This window comes from Sorex fumeus, unplaced genomic scaffold (genome assembly GCF_029834395.1).
Source record: "Sorex fumeus unplaced genomic scaffold, SorFum_2.1 ptg000022l, whole genome shotgun sequence".
In the NCBI taxonomy this organism is placed as follows: domain Eukaryota; kingdom Metazoa; phylum Chordata; class Mammalia; order Eulipotyphla; family Soricidae; genus Sorex; species Sorex fumeus.
The window spans coordinates 2,381,577-2,400,338 of NW_026606079.1; the positions used below are offsets into that span (position 1 = coordinate 2,381,577).

The window sequence follows — 18,762 nt, forward strand, 5'->3', positions numbered from 1 at the left end:
TAATAAAATAAAAAATAACATACATGTAATTTTTTCTTATTATTTTGGGGGTCTTTTAGATGGTGCTCAGAGGCCTTGGAGGCCACTTCCTGCTATCCTTCACTTGTTCTTTATTTTCTTCTGTTCAGTAATTGACATGCAGGCATGACATTTGCAGTGGTTTACTAAATATGTTTGACACACTTGTGAAATGAGAGTGGAAGAAGATTGATTTAAAACACTGGGGTAGCAGTTCTGATTTTTGGTTTTATGTTGGGTATAACCCCAGCCTTTCGCTCACGAAGCATGCTGAGGTTATTGGTCATCCTTGAAGGACTATATTGAAGGATTACAGATTAAAGTGGGATAAACTCAGGTGAATATTGGAATTGTAGAGTAAGGATGAGTGGGAAGGGTAGGAGAAAGATACATATTTGGTCATTCAGATGATCAGAATTTCTCATCAGCCTCTAATCTACAGCTCCTAGTTCACTGATTTTAAAGGCTTTGGAAGGACTGGGGCTGTAGAGTAGTGGTAGAACTCTTGCTTTGGTTGTGTGAGGTCTTGGGTTTAATCCCTGGCACTGCAAAACAGAACCAGAATCCTTGGAAAAGTGTTGAGTAATAAAGGTGTCTCTTGTTATATTGCTGAGGTGACTTAGGGAAACACTTAGGGATGCAGTAGGCTGGTTGCCATGGAAGACATGATTAAGAGTGTTGAAAATCCTGTTCCCTGAACTTGGGCAAGAGGAGAGTTGAATGCTGATTTCATTGTTACGGAAGGTTAAATCTGTTTTGATTTTGTTTGTTAAATTTTTGGGCTATACTGGTGCTGCCCAGGGCTTGCTCTTGGCTGTTTGTTCAGGCAGGTATTACTCATGGTGGGGCTATTTTTGTTTTGTGGGTCATGTGAGGTGCCAGGGATCGATCCGGGATTAACTGCTTTCAAGGCAAGCAGGTGCCCTATTTGCTGTACAATTGCTCTGGCCACTGAATCTGTTTTTGATAGAAATGTGTGTCATGCCTTAAAAAAATCTAAAGGAGGGGCTTTGCAGAGAGCTCTTGGTTAGTGAACGTGAAGATTTGGGGGAGAAAGTTAGGGAGAACCTGGAAACTTTGCCCTTTCCCCCCAACCTGCCCTGCACATCTCCTAATCTGGCTGTTTTGAGTTACTTTCTCCTTTGAAATAAGTGGGGATGTTAGCTTCTTTACAGTCTTGCTGAGTTCTTTGGCCCCTAGTAAATTCCTGGAACCCTGGCAGTCTTTCTTGAGGCCCTTTGATCTAAATCAAGTTGCAGCAGAGGTAATATTGGGGAGTCCTGGGACCCTTCCGTTTGTGGTCAGTTGGTAAGGAGCCCAGGTACCACGTGGAATTAGGCCCTGCTTTTCAGTGGAGAGCAGTTTTGGAGAGGGTGCTCTTCCCCCATGTCAGAGGCTTTTCTCTGTGCCAAGACTGAGTTAAACTGAGCTGAGTTTTCAGACTCCTACTTGTGTTTTGAGAACTCCTTATTGGTGTGGAAAAGCCCACCCCTAGCCTGGGGAATCATCGTGCCACAAGAAACTGATTAGAACATGGCATTGTAAGTGACTATTTTTCTTTCTTTTTTTTTCTGTTCTTGTAGTGCCAGGGATTTAACTTTGGGCCACTTTTATGTGAGGCATATGCTCTACCACTGAGACACAGCACTGGCCTTGAAGTATTTTGTCAAGGGGGGGTTGGGAGGGATGCTGGGATCATTGGTGGTGGAGAATGGGCACTGGTGGAGGGATGGGTATGCGATCATTGTGTAACTGAAACCCAAGCACAAAAATTTCTAAGTCTACAACTGTACCTCATGGTGTTTCACTAATAAAAATTAAAAAAAAAGTATTTTGTCTTTTTCACTTTTTCTTTGCTAAAAGCTTTTTGTTTATTTATTTTTTTTTTTTGGAGCCACACCTGGTGGTGCTCAGGGTTTATTCTGGCTCTATGCTCAGGGATCACTCAAGCTGGTATTTGGGGGATCAACCACCTGAGTGTGGTGCTTGAGATCAAACTGGTGCTTCACTGCATGAAGGCTCTAACCTTTGGACAGATTCTCAAGCCCTTTAATATGGAGGTTTCGGTTTTAAAGAATTGTCTCATTTTACTACTTAAAAGTCTTTCTTCTGGAATTCTTATCCTGACATGGTAACTGTTAAAATACCTCCATTAAAAAATAGCAACTTTGCAGGCTGGGGAGATAATTGCAGACATAACTGAAAATCATAGACTTGATCAGTGTTTTTTTTAATTCAAATAGAGTATTTATAGTGTGCAGCAGAAAACCTTTATTTCTACAAATTAAGTTGTGAAATATCACATAATGAGATCTTATTTTATTTTATTTTTTGCTTTTTGGGTTACACCCAGTGATGCTCAGGGGTTACTCCTGGCTCTGCACTCAGGAATTACTCCTGGAGGTGCTTGGGGGATCATATGGGATGCCAGGGATCAAACCCATTTCAGCTGCGTGCAAGGCAAATGCCCTACCTGCTGCACCTGCTCCGGCCCTCATAGTGAGAATACAAAAAATATTGTGGGGGCTGTAGCAGTAATACAGTAATTAAGGTGCATACTTTGCTGACCCAGGTTCAATCCTTGACATCATATATGGTCCTCCAGCACTTCCAGGAGTAATCTCTGAGCACTGCTGGGTCTGCACACCCTCCCCATGTTGTAAAATATGAAAAACAAAATCTACCATTTAATAATCTAATTTTGGTGAGGGGTTTTTGGGTCACACCCGGTGATGCACAGGGCTTATTCCTAGCTCTTGCACTCAGGAGTTACTCCCGGCGGTGCTCAGGGGACCATATGGGATTCTGGGAATTGAACCCAGGTCAGCCGTGCACAAGGCAAATGCCCTACCTGCTGTGCTATTGCTCCAGCCCCCAATAATTCGATTTTCAAAATTCTTGGGTCACAAGCCCCCAGTAGTTTGTTTTCCAAAATTATTGGGTCACATCTGGCTGTGATCAGGGTTACTTCTGGCTCTGTGCTCCAGAATTGCTTCTGGCATTGCTCAGGGGACCCATATGCATGCTGGGGATCAAACCTGGTTGGGTATGTATTAGGCCTTATCTGTTGTATTATCTCTCTAGCCCTACCATTGACCAATTTTTGAAAAATTATATATAGGACACTTCACAAATTTGCCTGTCATCCTTGAGACAGGGCTGTGCTGATCTTTTCTGTATCTTCCAATCTTTTCTTTTTGGGCCACACATAGTGATGTTTAGGGTTTGCTCCTGGCTTTGCACCAAGGAATCACTCCTGGTGGGATCTGTGGACCATGTGGGATGCCGGGAATCGAACCTGGGTTGAACTCAGTAAATGCCCTGTCTGCTGTACTCTTTTTCCAGTCCCTGTTATAAACGCCTGCTGTTTTACCTTCTGTTTGTAAATGGTCACCAATTTTAGGCCACTTTCATTCTTTTTTTCCTTTTAATTTTTATTTTTGAGTCACACCAGGGACTCTAAAACAAAGCTCCTGGAAGTGCACGGCCGCGTGACCTCTTATACTCTAGCCCACTGATGTACCTAAAGCAGCACACATGTGTTTGGTTTTATTATACTTGCTTGTATTCTCTTATATACATTCTCCATCCCTCTCGGAGAGCTCGGCAAGCTACCGAGAGTATTCCGCCTATACGGCAGAGCCTGGCAAGCTCCCTATAATGAATTTGATATGCCAGAAACAGTAACAATAACGGTTCACATTCCCCTGACCCCGAAAGAGCCTCCAATACGGCACCATTGGGAAGGATGAGTAAGGAGAGGCTGCTAAAATCTCAGGGCTGGGACGAATGGAGACATTATTGGCGCCTGCTCGAGCAATTCCGTGAACAATGGGATGGCAGTGACATAGTCTGATGTCAGTGGTTCTCAGGGGTTACTCCTGGCTCTGCAGTCAAGAATTAGGCCTGGAAGTGCTTAGGGGACCATATGGGATGCCGGGGATCTAACCTGCCTTGTCTCTTTGCAAGGCAGATACCCTACCTTACCCCTGCTGTACTATCACTCCAGCCCCACTTTCATTCTTTTTTTTTTTTTTTTTTTGCTTGTTGGGTCACACCCAGGAATGCTCAGGAGTTACTCCTGGTTCTGCACTCAGAAATTACTCCTGGTGGTGTTGGGGGGGGGGGTATATGGGATGCTGGGAATCGAACCCGAGTTGGCTGCGTGCAAGGCAAATGCCCTACCTGCTGTATATCCAGCCCCCCGTGTACCATATTTTTTAATTTTTTTTTTAGAGAAGCATAATGGTTTTATTGATTGATTGATTGCTTTTTTGGGTCACACCTGGCGATGCACAGGGGTTACTCCTGGCTCTGCATTTAGAAGTTACTCCTGGCGGTGCTCAGGGGACCATATGGGATGCTGGGAATCGAACCCGGGTTGGCCACGTGCAAGGCAAACGCCCTACCTGCTGTGCTACCTCTCCAGCCCTGCAAAATTGATTTAGTAAGAGAAATTTACTTAGAGAAATTGGAATGGGGCGAGAGATGTGTCCAAGAGAGAAAATTTGTTTCTCCAAGGGGGCATAAGGCCTATATATCTGTCATAACTTGCCTTTTAAAATGAATCAAGAGTAATGTAATTAAGAATATAATGAATTAAGAGGATAGAGCAAAAGTGTGGAGCTCAGGTTTTGTATAAAGGAGGCCTAGTGTTTAACCCTGATACCGAATTGCTTACCAGCACCACTGGCTGTAGCTCTGAAACAAAATTTATTATGTTAAGAATAAATGTTACTTAGTTTTAGGTTTTCTCCTCCTTTGTTGTTGGTGTTATTGTCTGGGCAAGGTATACTTATGCCTTTTTTGTTATGGCAGCCTCGGCAGGCAACTGTTCCAATCTACTGTGTCTCAAATAATCTGTTGGATTTTTGGGGGGTTACTCCTGGTTCTGCAGAAATTGCTGCTGGGGCGTGCTCAGAGAACCATATTAGATGCTGGGGATTGAACCTGGTACCAGGAGTAAACACTAGGCCTCCTTTATACAAAACTTGTATGCAAGGCAAACATACTACCAGCTGTACTTATTGCTCTGGCCCCCTAGGGATCTTTTTTGACCTGCATTTTCAGTAGTTGTGGATGCTTGAACCTCTGCCATAAGCAGGAAATGAGTGTCTTTTCACCAGTAGCAAATTGATGGGGACGTTGCGCATAGGGAATATTGTTCAGTGGGTGTTTTTTTTGCTTTTGTTTTTGGACTATACCCCATGCTTCTCAGAGCTCACTCCTGGTGGATATTGGGGGAACCTGTGGGGTGCCGGCTGTTAAACCCAGGTTGGACCCATGGAAAGACAAATGCCCTACCCGCTGTACTGTTGTTCCAGCCCATCAAGTCGGTGTTTACAGAAGGGGGTTGGTGAAAAGTGTGTGAATTCTCTTTATGCCTGTTTTGTAGTTTTCCACTTCTTGCTTCCTGCATTTGGATGAGTACTTGGCATTTCCCAGAACTGCACATCACAATTAGCAGGGACAGTTCTTTCACCTGTTTTTAAATTTTAAATAAATGTTATTTATTTGCTTTTTTGGGTCATACCCGGCGATGCTCAGTGTTTATTTATTCCAAATATGTTTTATACTGTACCACTTCGTAGTATAGCTTGAAGTTGAGGAAAGTGATGGTTCCCCTCTTTTTCCCAAGGATTGTTTTAGCTATGTTGGGGTGGAGGGTTTGTGGTTATTGTTCTTTATGAATTTCAGGTGTGTTTGATCTATTTCTTTGAAAAACGTCATGAGTAGTGGTGGGGTTGCATTGGTGAGAGGGACACTGGGGACATTGGTGGTGGGAAATGTACACTGGTGGAGGGATGGGTGTTGGAACATTGTATGTCTGAAACTCTGTCTTGAATAGCCCTGTAATGTGCATCTCACGGTGATTCAGTTGAGAAGGAAGGGAGGGAAGGAGGGAGAAGAAAAGATGTCATGGGTATCATTATAGGGATTGCATTGAATCTGTACAATGTTTTGGGGGGAGCATTGCCATATAATGGTATTAATCCTCCCAATCCATGAGCTGGGAAATGTTTCCATTTCCTCCTTTCCTCTTGAATTTCTTATAGTGTTTTGTATTTTTCTTTGTATAGATCTTTTATCTTTTTAGTTAAGCGGATTTTGAGGTACTTGATTATTCCCAGTTGTGAATGGGAATGTTTCCTTAATACCACTCTCTCCTGCTGCCATAGAGGCAGGCAGGGGGTGGGGGGCAGGATGGGAGGGATCCTGTGGACATTGGTGCTGGGAAATGTACACTGGTGGAGGGGTGGGTGTTGGAATACTGTGTAACTGAAGTCCAATCATAAACAGCTTTGGGAGGGTCTATCACAGTCATTCAATAAAAAAGTTAAAAAACAGTATCGCTCTCTCCTATTTCGTTGTTTGCATATAGGAAAACCATGGACGTTAGTGTGTTTATTTTGTAGCCTGCAACTTGACTATGCGAATCTATTGTTTCTTTTTTTAACCCATATTTTATTTTACTTATCGCCGTATTTCATGTGCTGTCACATTTAAAGCAAAAGACAAAAATGTGTCTTGCTTCTGCTCCAGTAGACAGCAAGAATCGCAGATCCCTTTCCCCACAGGAAATCTCAGTGAGTAGGAGAGAGCAGGTAGAAAAGTGTGGAAAGTACGAGGATTGAGATGGGATGAAGGAGACGTTACTGGGGCCTGCTCGAGGCAATCGACGATTAACAGGATGATTTGTGATTGTGATTTGTGAGATCTTGTAACTGGAGGGGGCTGCCTGGCCCTGGGGGCTGAGGGCTTTCGGAACCCCCCTTGGCAATCACAGGGCTCCTGGGCCCTTCGTGTATGTCAGGCACAGGTACTTAACCCATTTTTCATTATATATTTTTGAGGGGGAGGTTTGGCTTGCAAAAGGGTTGTATCTCTGACTGTGCTCAGAAGTGACTCGTGATAGTGCTCTAGGACTAAAAATCTGTTGCTTTTGTTGTTGTTGTTTTTGTTGTTGTTGTTGGTAGTCTTGAGGGCTTTCCAAATAAAGTATCATGTCATCTGTAAATAGTGATAACTTGACTTCTTCCTTTCCTATATGGATGCCCTTAATATATTTTTCTTGCTTAATTATTTTTTGATTGTTTTGTTTTGTTTTTTTCATTTTGGGTCATACTCGGTGATGCTCAGGGGTTACTCCTGGCTCTGCACTCAGGAATTACTCCTGGCGATACTCGGGGGACCATATGGGATGCTGGGAATCGAACCCAGGTCGGCTGTGTGCAAGGCAAGCGCCCTGCCTGCTGTGCTATCACTCCAACCCCATCTTGCTTAATTGTTAACGGCAAGTACTTTCAGTACTCTATTGAATAGAAGTGGTGAGAGTGGGCAACCTTGTCTTGTGCCTGACCTTGGAAGGATTTTAGTTCCTCCCATTGAGCCATAGAGTATAATGAATGCTGTGGACTTGTAGTAAATGGCTTTGACTATATTGGGGAAAGTTTCTTCAATTCCCATTTTGTTGAAAAATTTTTTATCATGAATGGGTCCTTGATCTTGTCAGATTCTTTCTCTGCATCAATTGATATGGTTATATGGTTTTTACTTTTTCTTTTATTGATATGGTGTGTTATGTTGACTGACATATATGTTAAACTGTCCTTGCATCCCCGAATGAATCCTACTTGGTCATGATGTGTGATCTTTTTGATGAATTTGGAGTCTATATGCTAGAATTTTGTTGAGAATCTTTGCATTTTATTCATCAAGGATATCAGCCTGTAATTCTCTGGTTTTTTTTTTTTTTTTTTTTGGCAGCGTCTTAGTCTGCTTTTGGTATCAGGTTAATCCTTTGAGTTTCTATCCTGTCTGTTGTGATGTCTCTCTCTTCCTCTCTCCCTACCCCCCTCCCTTCCTTCCTTCCTGAATTTTTGGCCACACCCAACATTGCTCAGGCTTATTTTTGGCTCGGCACTCAGGAATCACTTCTGGTGGTGCTCGGTACCATATAGGATGCTGGGGATCAAAGCCAGGTTGGCCTCATGCAAGGCAAGTGCCCTGCCTGCAGTACTATCACTCTGCGACCCCTTCACTCCACCCCTGCTTCATTTCTGTTTGTTAAAGTTCTCTTTGTAAGTCTTGCTAGTGGTGATCTTATTTAGTTTTTCCAAGAACCAGCTGTTGGTTTCATTAATATTTTGGAATTTTTTTTTTTTTTTTTTGCATTTGGGTCATACCCAGTGATACTTAGGGTTTATTCCTGGTTCTGCACTTGGGAATTTCTCTTGGTTGTGATTAGGGAACCATAAGAGATGTCAGGTATTGAACTTGGTCAGCTGTGTGTTAGACAAACACCCCATTTTTTTAAAATTCCAGTTCTTAATTTCTGCTCTTAAGTTTTACTATTTTTCTTGTCTGCTTTGGACTTTTTTGGGTAATTTTCCAATTTCTTAAGCACTGCAGTATTTATATGGGCCTTTCCTTCCTGATGAATTCTTGCAGAGCTATAAACTTTCCTCTTAAAATTGCATTTGCTGTGTCCCACAACTTTTGATAGCTCCTGTCCTCATTTTCTTTTGTTTCTGGGAATCTTTTGAGTTCTTTGTTGATATTCTCTGTGACCCACTAGTTGTTCAGTTGTGAGCTGTTTAATTTTCAGGTGTTTGATTTAATTCTCCATTTCTGTTTGTGACTAACTTCTATTTTCATTGCATCATGGTCTGAGAAGATAGTTGATACTGTTTCTATCCTCTTGATTTTTGGCAAATGCTCTACCTGCTGTACTGTCCCTCCAGCCCCCTTCAGTTCTTTTTTTTTCTTTTCTCTGTCCAGAATCACTTTATTTGCCACATTTTGTACAGATTGAATCCCATTGTTTGTTTTCTTTTTTTTTTCCCTTCAGTTCTTTTAATGGCAGTTTCAAGTCTATGAAGTTCTTGAGCTGTTGTTGATCGATGAAATTGTGTATTGTTCCTTTAGATCAGAATGAGAGTCTGGCTGGGTAAAGTATTCTTGTTGAAGTGTTCATTTCATTGAGGGCTTAAACATATTTTTGTTCTTGTTTTGCTTTTGGGCCACACCGACTGATGCTTAGGGCTTATTCCTTGCCCTCCACTCAGGAATTACTCTGGGTAGTGCTCCAGGGACCAAATGGAATGCTGGGGATTGATTCCCAGTCTGCTGCATTCAAGGCAAAAACCCCTACTTGCTTGTTATTGCTCTAGCCTCTCTTTTGCGTTATTTTACTGTCTCCCACCATTGTGTTGGACTGGAGGGTCTCATTTAATAGGTCTGCTGTAGATCATAGGGATAATCCTTTGTATGTAACTTCCTTCTTTATCTTGTTGCTTCCAGTTCTGTTTCTCTTGTCTGGTTTTCATCATTCTGTTTAGGATATGTCTTGGAGTGTTTTATTTAGGTCTCTTTAACTGGTACCCTTGGGTCTCTTAACTGGCTTCCTGGATCTGGATGCATGCACTCTCCAGCTCTGGGATCTTTTCAGAAATAATGTCTTTGAGTGTTACTACTTCTTTGGGGTTGTCTTCCTGTCCTTCCAGAACTTGGATGATTCATGTGTTGTTCCTCCTGATTTCATTCCAAGTTCTCTTGTCCGCTGCTCATTTATTTTAAAGGTATTCTTCTATCTTCTACTCTTGCCTGGAGGTTTTCTGCATCTCATCTTGGAGCTCACTGCTTCTGTCCTCAGCTGCTGTTAATTTACTGTTGAGAACTACCATTGAGTTTTTAAGTTCACCTATCAAAATTTTAATTCTGACTTTTCTGAAATGCAGTTTTCTGCTCTCATGACTGCCTGTATTTTACTGGCTGTCCATTCCATTGTTTCTTTGAGCTCATTAAACATCTTCAACATTTCCTTTTTGAAAACTTTTTCAAAGAGATTATATAGGTGGATATTCCTGGTTGAGACTTCAGGGTTCCAATATTTGTCCACTTCTGTGTTGGAGTTCTGTACTTTTCCCCCATGGTGCCTGTGGTAGTCTGGAAGTGTTTTTTGTCCAATACACTATTGACATCCCCACCACTGCAAGGTATGACTCTGGGAAACTCAACGGGTGGTAGTCTCTTATTCCCTTCCAGTGTGGTGTTTCTGTGTAACTGTGTGGAATCTCTTGTGCTGATTGACGGAATGTGTTCTTTGACCTGAACTTACTGTTACTCTGTGATTACGGTCTGTTGTTTCTTGCTATTGTTTGTGGGTCTTTGAGGGAATGTTGATTGGAAATGGGTTAGTCAATTATTGGCCTAATGTGGTTGAAGTAGCTAGGCTGCCCTGATGAAAGTTCAGTACAAGGTGCCAGGATGTGGATGTTTGGGATATAGAGAGGGAGCTGATCTGGTGGTCTCGTTAGCGGCCACTCAGTTTGGGAAACCATACCTTCTCTCTTCTGACCTATTAGGGTCTGGCCATTTTGATATCTCCCAGTTCACACATACTATACACATACACACACACACACACGTATGTATGTACATAGAATATATAGACATAGTCTCCAATGGAGACGTTACTGGGCCCGCTCGAGCAAATCGATGATCAACGGGAGGGCCTTTACTTTACTTTACTTAAGTATATATAAACATACAGTTATTAAACATGAGTTTAGTTATATATTTGTGCATATAAATATATAAATGTATAAATAAATATACATAGTTATTGTGATTGAACCCAGGTTCTCACACACGTAAGGTAAATATTCTACCACTGAGCTAAATCCCTGACTCTTGGGTCTGTTTATAAGGAAATTCACATTAGCGATAAGAGAGATAGTATAGTGGTGAGTGCGCTTGCCTTGCACATGCCAACACAGGTTCGATCTCTGGCATCCCATATGTTCCTATGAGCCCCACCAGGAGTGATTCCTTAGTACAGAACAAGAAGTGATCCCTGAGTACAGTCAGATGTGACTCAAAAACAAACCAAAAAAAGAAGAAAGAAAATCCACATATAAATAGATCTGTGCTTTTTTTTTTTCTTTTTTGGGCCATACCCAGCCGATGCTCAGGGGTTACTCCTGGCTCTGCACTCAGGAATCACTCCTGGCAGTGCTTGGGGGACCATATGGATGCTGGGAATTGAAACCGGGTCGGCCACATGCAAGGCAAACACCCTACCCTCTGTGCTATTGCTCCAGCCCCAAATCTATGCATTTTAAACTTGATCAGATTTGTTGTTCAGAGATCACCTTTGCAAATAAAAATTTAGCATCTTTATTATTATGTGTATTACATATTTAATGTATCACAACCTTGTACTAGGTTGTATAGACTACTCATGCTTCCAAACTGCAAGTTTTCCACCATTCAGCAGAAACTCCCTCTGCTGTTTCCTCCCAGTCCTAACAGCCACTATTCTACTTTCTCTTTAGATTATTATCATTTCTTTGCTTTTTGGGTCACACCCAGCAATGCACAGGGGTTACTCCTGGCTCTGCACTCAGGAATTACTCCTGGTGGTGCTTGGGGGACCATCTGGGATGCTGGGAATTGAACCTAGGTTGGCTGCATGCAAGGCAAACACCCTACCCGCTGTGCTATCGCTCCAGCCCCCCTTTAGATTTTTTTTAAAAGCTATTTTGTATACCTCAAGAGTGAAATCATACAGTATTTGTCTTACTGTGACTTATGTTTTTTTTCACTGAGCATAACTTCCATGTTGTGGCATGTACAAATTGCTGTTCTTTTTCAGGCTGAGTAACATTCCATTTATGTTTGCCACATCAGGCTTATTCATCCGTCTCTAGACACTGTGTCATGACCGACCCTTAGATTTTGGTATTCAGTAGTTTCATACGATGAGTGTTGTGCTGATTTTTTTCTCTCCCACTCTGTGGAGATTTCTTTTCTCCTGTCTGTATGCATTAAATATAAAATGTTATGGTTGTGTACTTATTTACATGAATTTCCTATTTCATTTGTTGTGTTTTATTGTTATTTTGGTTTGGAGATTTCCTGAGTACCTTAGGTTACTCACAGCTTCCTTCTGGCTCTGCTCAGGGCTGACTTCTGGCGGTGCTCAGGGGACCATATGAAGTACGGGGGGCGGGGGGTCAACCACGGGTGGGCTGTGTGCAAGCAAGTGTCCTACTTGCTGTACTATCTCTCCAGCCCCAGAGTTCTTATTTTTTATAGTAAAATTTATAAAATATTTTAACTAATTGGTCTTTAGGTTTTGACATGTACTTTTTCAGACACTGGATATTTATAAAACTAATATTAGGTTATGATTATTAAATACTTAAAATTCACAAATACTTATTTTTTCCCTAGGTTGCAATAAAAATAATTGACAAAACTCAGTTGAATCCAACAAGTCTTCAAAAGGTAAGACTGGTCTGTTATACAGATTTATTTATTTACTTGTTTAAAGGTTTTTTTGGTTTGGTGTCTGGGAGGGGTAGGGGGAAGTGGTCCATTCCTGGTAATACTTAGACATTATTCCTTGCCCTGCACTCAGGAATCGCATGTGGCGGTTCTTGGGACCATATGGGATGGTGGGATCGAACCTGTGTTGGTGTTGGTGGCATTCAAGGCAACCCCCTACCTGCTGTACTATTGCTGTGGGCCTCTATTACACAGTGTTTAAAAAATGATTTTCATTAATGCTGATTTGTTATTTAGGGTATCTTGACGTTTTTTTTCCTTTGGCTTTGGGTCACACCTGACTGTGTTTTGGGTGGTATTCCTGCCTTGGTGTTCAGGGGCTGCTGCTGGTAGTTTGGGGTGGGGCAGGGGGAGACGGACCTTTGGTGCTGCTGGAAATTGAGCAGGCCTTCCATATGCAAAGCATGTGCTTCGCCTGTTGCTGTTCCCTGACCCATTACTTTGGGGTTGTTTTTGGTTTTGGCTCTGTTTTGGGGCCATACACACAGCAGTGCTCAGAGCTTACCCTTGACTCTGGGCCCAAGGACCACTCCTGTCAGGGATCAAGACACCATATGGATTTCCAGGGATTGAACCCTGGACAGTTGAATGCAAAACAGGTGCCCTACCCACTGTTCTATTTATTGCTTTGACCCCTGAACTACTTTTTTTTTCCAATGTTTTTTATACAATAAAGCAAAGTCCCAGAAGATGGCTCTGTGGCTTAAAGTGCTTGTGTAAGTGCAAGATTATAAATTTGAACCTAGGTTCTTCCTGCTTTGCTGAGGTGATCAGGACTGTCCCACTCTTTGTGAATCCCTGCAAGTAAGGCCAGGAAAATGCCTCTGACTCAAGAGCATTCGGAAAATGGGAATTCCTGAACTTAATCACTGGTGTCATAAGTGTGTGAAGGTGATCCTGATTGCCCCATGGACTAGCGGCCCTTGTGAACTAACATTAAAATATATATGTGGTTTTGGAGCAGTAGTACAGTGGGCCAGAGATAATTCCTGAGCGCAGAGCCAGGACTTGGCCCTGAGCACTGCCTGGTTTGACACCCCTCTGCCTCAGACATATACATATATTTCTTTTTGCATATTTTATGCTGTATATATTTTTGTAATTCCTGTTCTAACTCTGGTCCATAATGTAAATATAACCCTGGTACCAGAAAGGGTCCTAAAGCCATGCCAGGAGTGTTCCTGGAGCACAAAGCCAGGAGTGTTCCCTGATCACAGCTGGGTGTGGTCCAGAAACAAAAAGCCCAAACAAGGAAGGACTGCGAGCTACCTTACCTTCCATGCTGCTGTCCCTGGTTAGATCCCTGGCACCACATAGTTGGCCTGGGGCCGCTTTAGAGCCTCTCTGGCACCATCAGGGTGGCCTCGTTAATCCCCAGCACTGCAGGGCCAAGTAGCACCACATTTTGGGATCCTTGAATGTGGTTCAAGGAAGCCAGTAATTCAATGAACCACTGGCTTCCGTGGCTGAGAATTGCTGTTAGGGGCTCTTTAGCATTGCTTGGGAGAAACCCCCCCCCCCCAAAAAAAAACACCCACAACCTCACAGATATGTAAATTTTAATATATATGTACATAATATATATTCACTTGTATTTTATGTCTGTGTGTCTAACTTTGTGTTCAAATGCATGAAACTTTAGTGTAAAAGAAGTTTCCCCTCTGGGGGCTGGAGCGATAGCACAGCGGTAGGGCGTTTGCCTTGCACACAGCCAACATGGCCAACACAGGTTCGATTCCCAGCATCCCATATGGTCCCCCGAGCACCGCCAGGAGTAATTCCTGAGTGTCCTGATTGCATGAGCCAGGAGTAACCCCTGAGCATCGCTGGGTGTGACCCAAAAAGCAAAAAAAAAAATAAAGTTTCCCCTCTGAAAATTTAATTTTTGACTTGGGTTTTTTTGTTTGTTTTTGGACTATACCTGACAGTGCTCAGTGGTTATTCCTGACTGCACTCAGGGATCACTTCTGGCAGGCTTGGGGGAACATAAGGGGTTTCAGGGTACGAGCTCAGGTTGGCTGTGTGTAAGCTAACTCTTACAGACTGTACTATTACTGCTTGATATATTTTTGTTTGTTTGTTTTTGGGCCACACCCAGCTGTTCTCTGGGCTCACTCCTGGCTCTGTGCTCAGGGATCACTCCTGTGAGGTCTTTGGGGACTCTGTGCGGTGCCAGGGTTTGAACTCAGGCCGAGTGCACAGAAGCAGGCACCCTACCCACTGGACTATATCACCATAAAGATACTTGGTTTCATATTTGGGGGGTTGTTTGGTGTGTAATCACCAAAGGGCTAAGAAAGCTGCGTAATCACAAGATGATTTGGAAATTCCCACGCCTCTCACTGCCTGCATTCCGTGGTCTCGAGCCGCTCTGTCACCCGGGACAGCCGATGCCATTGGCATGAGCATGGAAGGAGGAAACAAGGGCCAGGCTGGTTGATGATCAGTTGCCATTTATTCCATTCTTCCACACTCCTGTTCCAATCTCACTAAACTCCCATTTCAGTCTCATACTGCCCCTCATTCCCGTCTCCTCCTGTCTCTCCCACTCATCTCTCTGTGCTCCATCTCACAGCCTGGTCTCACTGTCGACTCTCCCATCTTCCCGCATTGGAGGTAGCCACCACACCCTGGGAGTACAGTTCAGATATGAAAGATCAACATATGAAAGGGCAATATACCACTTAGGAGTGTTTCTCCTCTCCTTAGTCCAATAACTTAATTAACATCGGGGGGGGGGGGGGAACATAAAGTACTCAGGGATCAAAACCAGGTCAACTGCATGCATGGCAAATGTCCTACTTGCGGTACTGTTGCTCCAACCCTGAGGGCTACACTTTTAAATGGGATACTCTAAATTTGGTGGTTTTTTTTTTTAAATGACAAAACACTGTAGTTTCATGTAGTCTTTATGTAGAATTATACACCCTTCTTAAAACTAACACGTATGACATGGGTTTGATCCCCAGCATCCCATGTGGGTCCCCTGAGTGCCACCATAAGTGATCCCTGAGTGCAAAGTCAGGAGTTGCTCCTGAGCACCATCAGGTGTGGCCCTAAAACCAAAAAAATTTTTTTTAAGGGATTGATAAAACATAAAAAAAAAAAAAGAAAGACTGGGGCTGGAGAGATAATGTGGTATGTAGGGTGTTTTTCTTGCATGTAGCTGACCTGCTTTGATCCTTGGCACCCCAGTGTTCGTTCCCCTGAGCCCTGCTAGGTGTAAGTCCTGAGCACCGCCAGGTGTGTCCCCCCACAAAAGAAAAAAGGGAAAAGAAAAATCCTTGACTTTACCACATAGCTGAATGACTGACATGACCTTGAGTAATTCAGGTAGTTTAGAACATGTGTGTGAAGAGAGCATTGTATAGCCACTATTTAATTTTTCTTAAGGACAATAAAAGTTTTTTAAAAAATTGAATCACTGTGAATTGCAAAGTTAAAAAGATATTTATGATTGAATTTCAGGTGTGTATTGTTACAATACCAGTCGCTTTACCAGCGCCTACTACCCTCCACCAGTGTCCGAGTCCCCCCCCCCCCACACACACACACATCCTGTCTCTCTGACAGGTACTATTCTGCCCGCACAGCAGAGCCTGGCAAGCTACCCGTGATGTATTCAATATGCCATAAACAGTAACAACAAGTCTCACAAATGGAGACGATACTGGTGCTCGCTCAAGCAAATCGATGAACAACGGGAGGAGACAGTGCTAACTTGTGCCCAATGCCATGTTTCCTACTGAAAAAAAGTTCTCCTGCTCTTTGTTTCTATTGCCATCGGGCATTTGACATACCTTTGCAAGGTTTCTTTATATCCCACATATGAGAGATCATTCTGAATCTGTTTTTCTCCCTCTGACTATTTTTACTCAGCATAATACTCTCCAGCTGAATCCATCCAGGTAGCAAATAATTACATAGCTTTATCTCTCTCTCTTTTTTTCTTTAAAATTTTTATTAGTGAAACACCATGAGGTACAGTTGTAGACTTACAAATTTTTGTGCTTGGGTTTCAGTTATACAGTGATCAAGTACCCATCCCTCCACCAGTGCCCATTATCCACCACCACCAGTCCCAGTATCCCTCCCACCCCCCATCCCTCCATCCCACCCTACCTCTGTGGCAGGGCATTCCCTTTTGTTCTCTCTCTCCTTTTGAGTGCTGTGGTTTGCAAGAGAGGCATTGAGTGGCAGTCATGTTCGGTCTATAGTCTACTCTCATCACATATCTCCCATCCTGAGAGGAACCTTCCAATACCCTTTATTTGGTGCTCCCTCCTCTATCTGAGCTGTCTTTTCCCTTCGCATGTGTGACTGGCTTCAAAGCCATGGAGTAATCCTCCTGGTACTTATCTCGGCTATTCTTGGGTATTAGTCTCCTATTTTGTTACTTTATGTTCCCCAGATGAATGCAATCTTTCTATGTCTGTCCCTTTCTTTCTGACTCATTTCGCTTAGCATGATACTTTCCATGTAGAGCCACTTGTATATGAATTTTATGACTTCGTCTTTTCTAACAACTGCATAGTACTCCATTGTGTAGATGTACCAAAGTTTCTTTAACCAGTCATCTGTTCTCGGGCACTCAGGTTATTTCCAGTTTCTAGCTATTGTAAAGAGTGCTGCAATGAACAAACAAGTGCAGATGTCACTTTTGCTATACTTTTTTTCCTCTCTGGGATATATTCCCAGGAGTGGTATTGCTGGGTCAAATGGGAGCTCAGTTTCTAATTTTTTGAGGATCGTCCATACTGTTTTACAAAAGGGCTGAACCAGTCGTCATTCCCACCACTAGTGAAGGTGTGTCCCTTTCTCACCACATCCGCGCCAGCACCAGTTGCTTTTGTTCTTGTGGATAAGGGCCAGTCTCTGTGGTGTGAAGTGATATCTCATTGTGGTTTTGATCTGCATCTCCCTGATGATTAATGATGTGGAGCATTTTCTCATATGTCTTTTAGCCATTTGGATTTCTTCTTTGAGAAAGTTTCTCTTCATTTAACCCCCCCCACTTTTTTGATGGGGTTGGATGTTTTCTTCTTGTGGAGTTCAACCAGTACTTTGTATATCCTTGATATCAACCCCTTGTCAGATGTTTATTCGGCAAATATCCTTTCTCATTCTGTAGACTGTCTTTATATTTTGGTCACTGTTTCTTTTGAGGTGCAGAAGCTTCTTGGTTTAAGATAGTCTTGTTTGTCTATCTCTTTCCACTTGCTTGGCCAGTGGCAAGAGAAATTTTTGTGCTTGGGTTTCAGTTATACAATGATCAAGTAACCATCCTTCCACCAGTGCCCATTCTCTACCACCACCAGTCCCAGTATCCCTCCCTCCCATCCCCCATTCCCCCATCCCACCCTGCCTCGGTGTCAGGGCATTCCCCTTTGTTCTCTCTCTCCTTTTGGGTGCTGTGGTTTGCAAAAGAGGCATTGAGTGGCAATCATGTTTGGTCTAAAGTCTACTCTCAACACGCATCCCCCATCCTGGTAGGATCTTCCCAACACCCTTTATTTGGTGCTCCCTCTATCTGAGCTGCCTTTTCCCCTAGCATATGCGGCTGGTCTCCAAGCCATGGAGTAAACCTCTTGGTACTTAGCTTGGCTATTCTTGGGTGTTAGTCTCCTATTTTGTTACTTTATGTTCCCCAGATGAATGCAGTCTTTCTATGTCTGTTCCTTTCTTTCTGACTCATTTCGCTTAGCATGATACTTTCCATGTAGTGCCACTTGTATGTAAATTTCATGACATAATCTGTTCTAACAGCTACATAGTACTCCATTTTGCATTTTGGGTCACACCCAGCCGATGCAGAGGTTACTCCTGGCTTGTGCACTCAGGAATTACTCCTGGTGGTGCTCGGGGGACCATATGGAATGCTGGGAATTGAACCCGGGTTGGCCGCATGCAAGGCAAACACTCTACCCACTGTGCTATTGCTCCAACCCAATATGGAGTATTTTTTAATATGCTTTTTGGTCATTTGTAGTTTTTTGAAGAAGTTCCTGTTCATCTTTTCTTCCCATTTTTTGATAGGGTTGGTTTTCTTTTCTTTTTTTTATGTAGGAGTACTGCTATTTATTCAGCCACTGATTAGCTGATTGAATTGGGCATGAACTCCACGGTTGTTTTTCTTTTAGACTTCTACCAGTGCTTTATATATCTTGGATGTTAGCCCTTTGTCAGATGAGTGGTGAGCACATAATTTCTCCCATTGTGGGCTGTCTTTGTATTCTGGTCATAATTTTCTTTGAGGTGTAGAGAAGCTTCTCATTTGTTATTTCTGTTTCTGCTTGCTTGGTCAGTGGTGTTTCATCCTTTAAGATGTCTCCAGGTTCCATGTAATGGGGCAGTCTGTCTAAATTTAGGACTTTTTAAGCTTTTTCATTT

General features: G+C 42.8%; 1 protein-coding gene and 1 pseudogene across 9 annotated transcripts in view; one reads left to right on the plus strand and one right to left on the minus strand.

Annotated features, from left to right (window-relative positions):
* MARK3 (microtubule affinity regulating kinase 3) overlaps positions 1–18,762 on the plus strand; it is a 95,997-nt gene that overhangs the window by 11,990 nt on the left and 65,245 nt on the right. For all 9 annotated transcript variants that reach the window (XM_056113749.1, XM_056113755.1, XM_056113747.1 and 6 more), the window contains exon 3: positions 12,259–12,312. In XM_056113749.1, coding sequence (XP_055969724.1) covers positions 12,259–12,312 — 54 coding nt within the window. The remainder of the gene's footprint in view (positions 1–12,258; positions 12,313–18,762) is intronic.
* Positions 3,130–3,227, minus strand: LOC130023277 (uncharacterized; annotated as a pseudogene).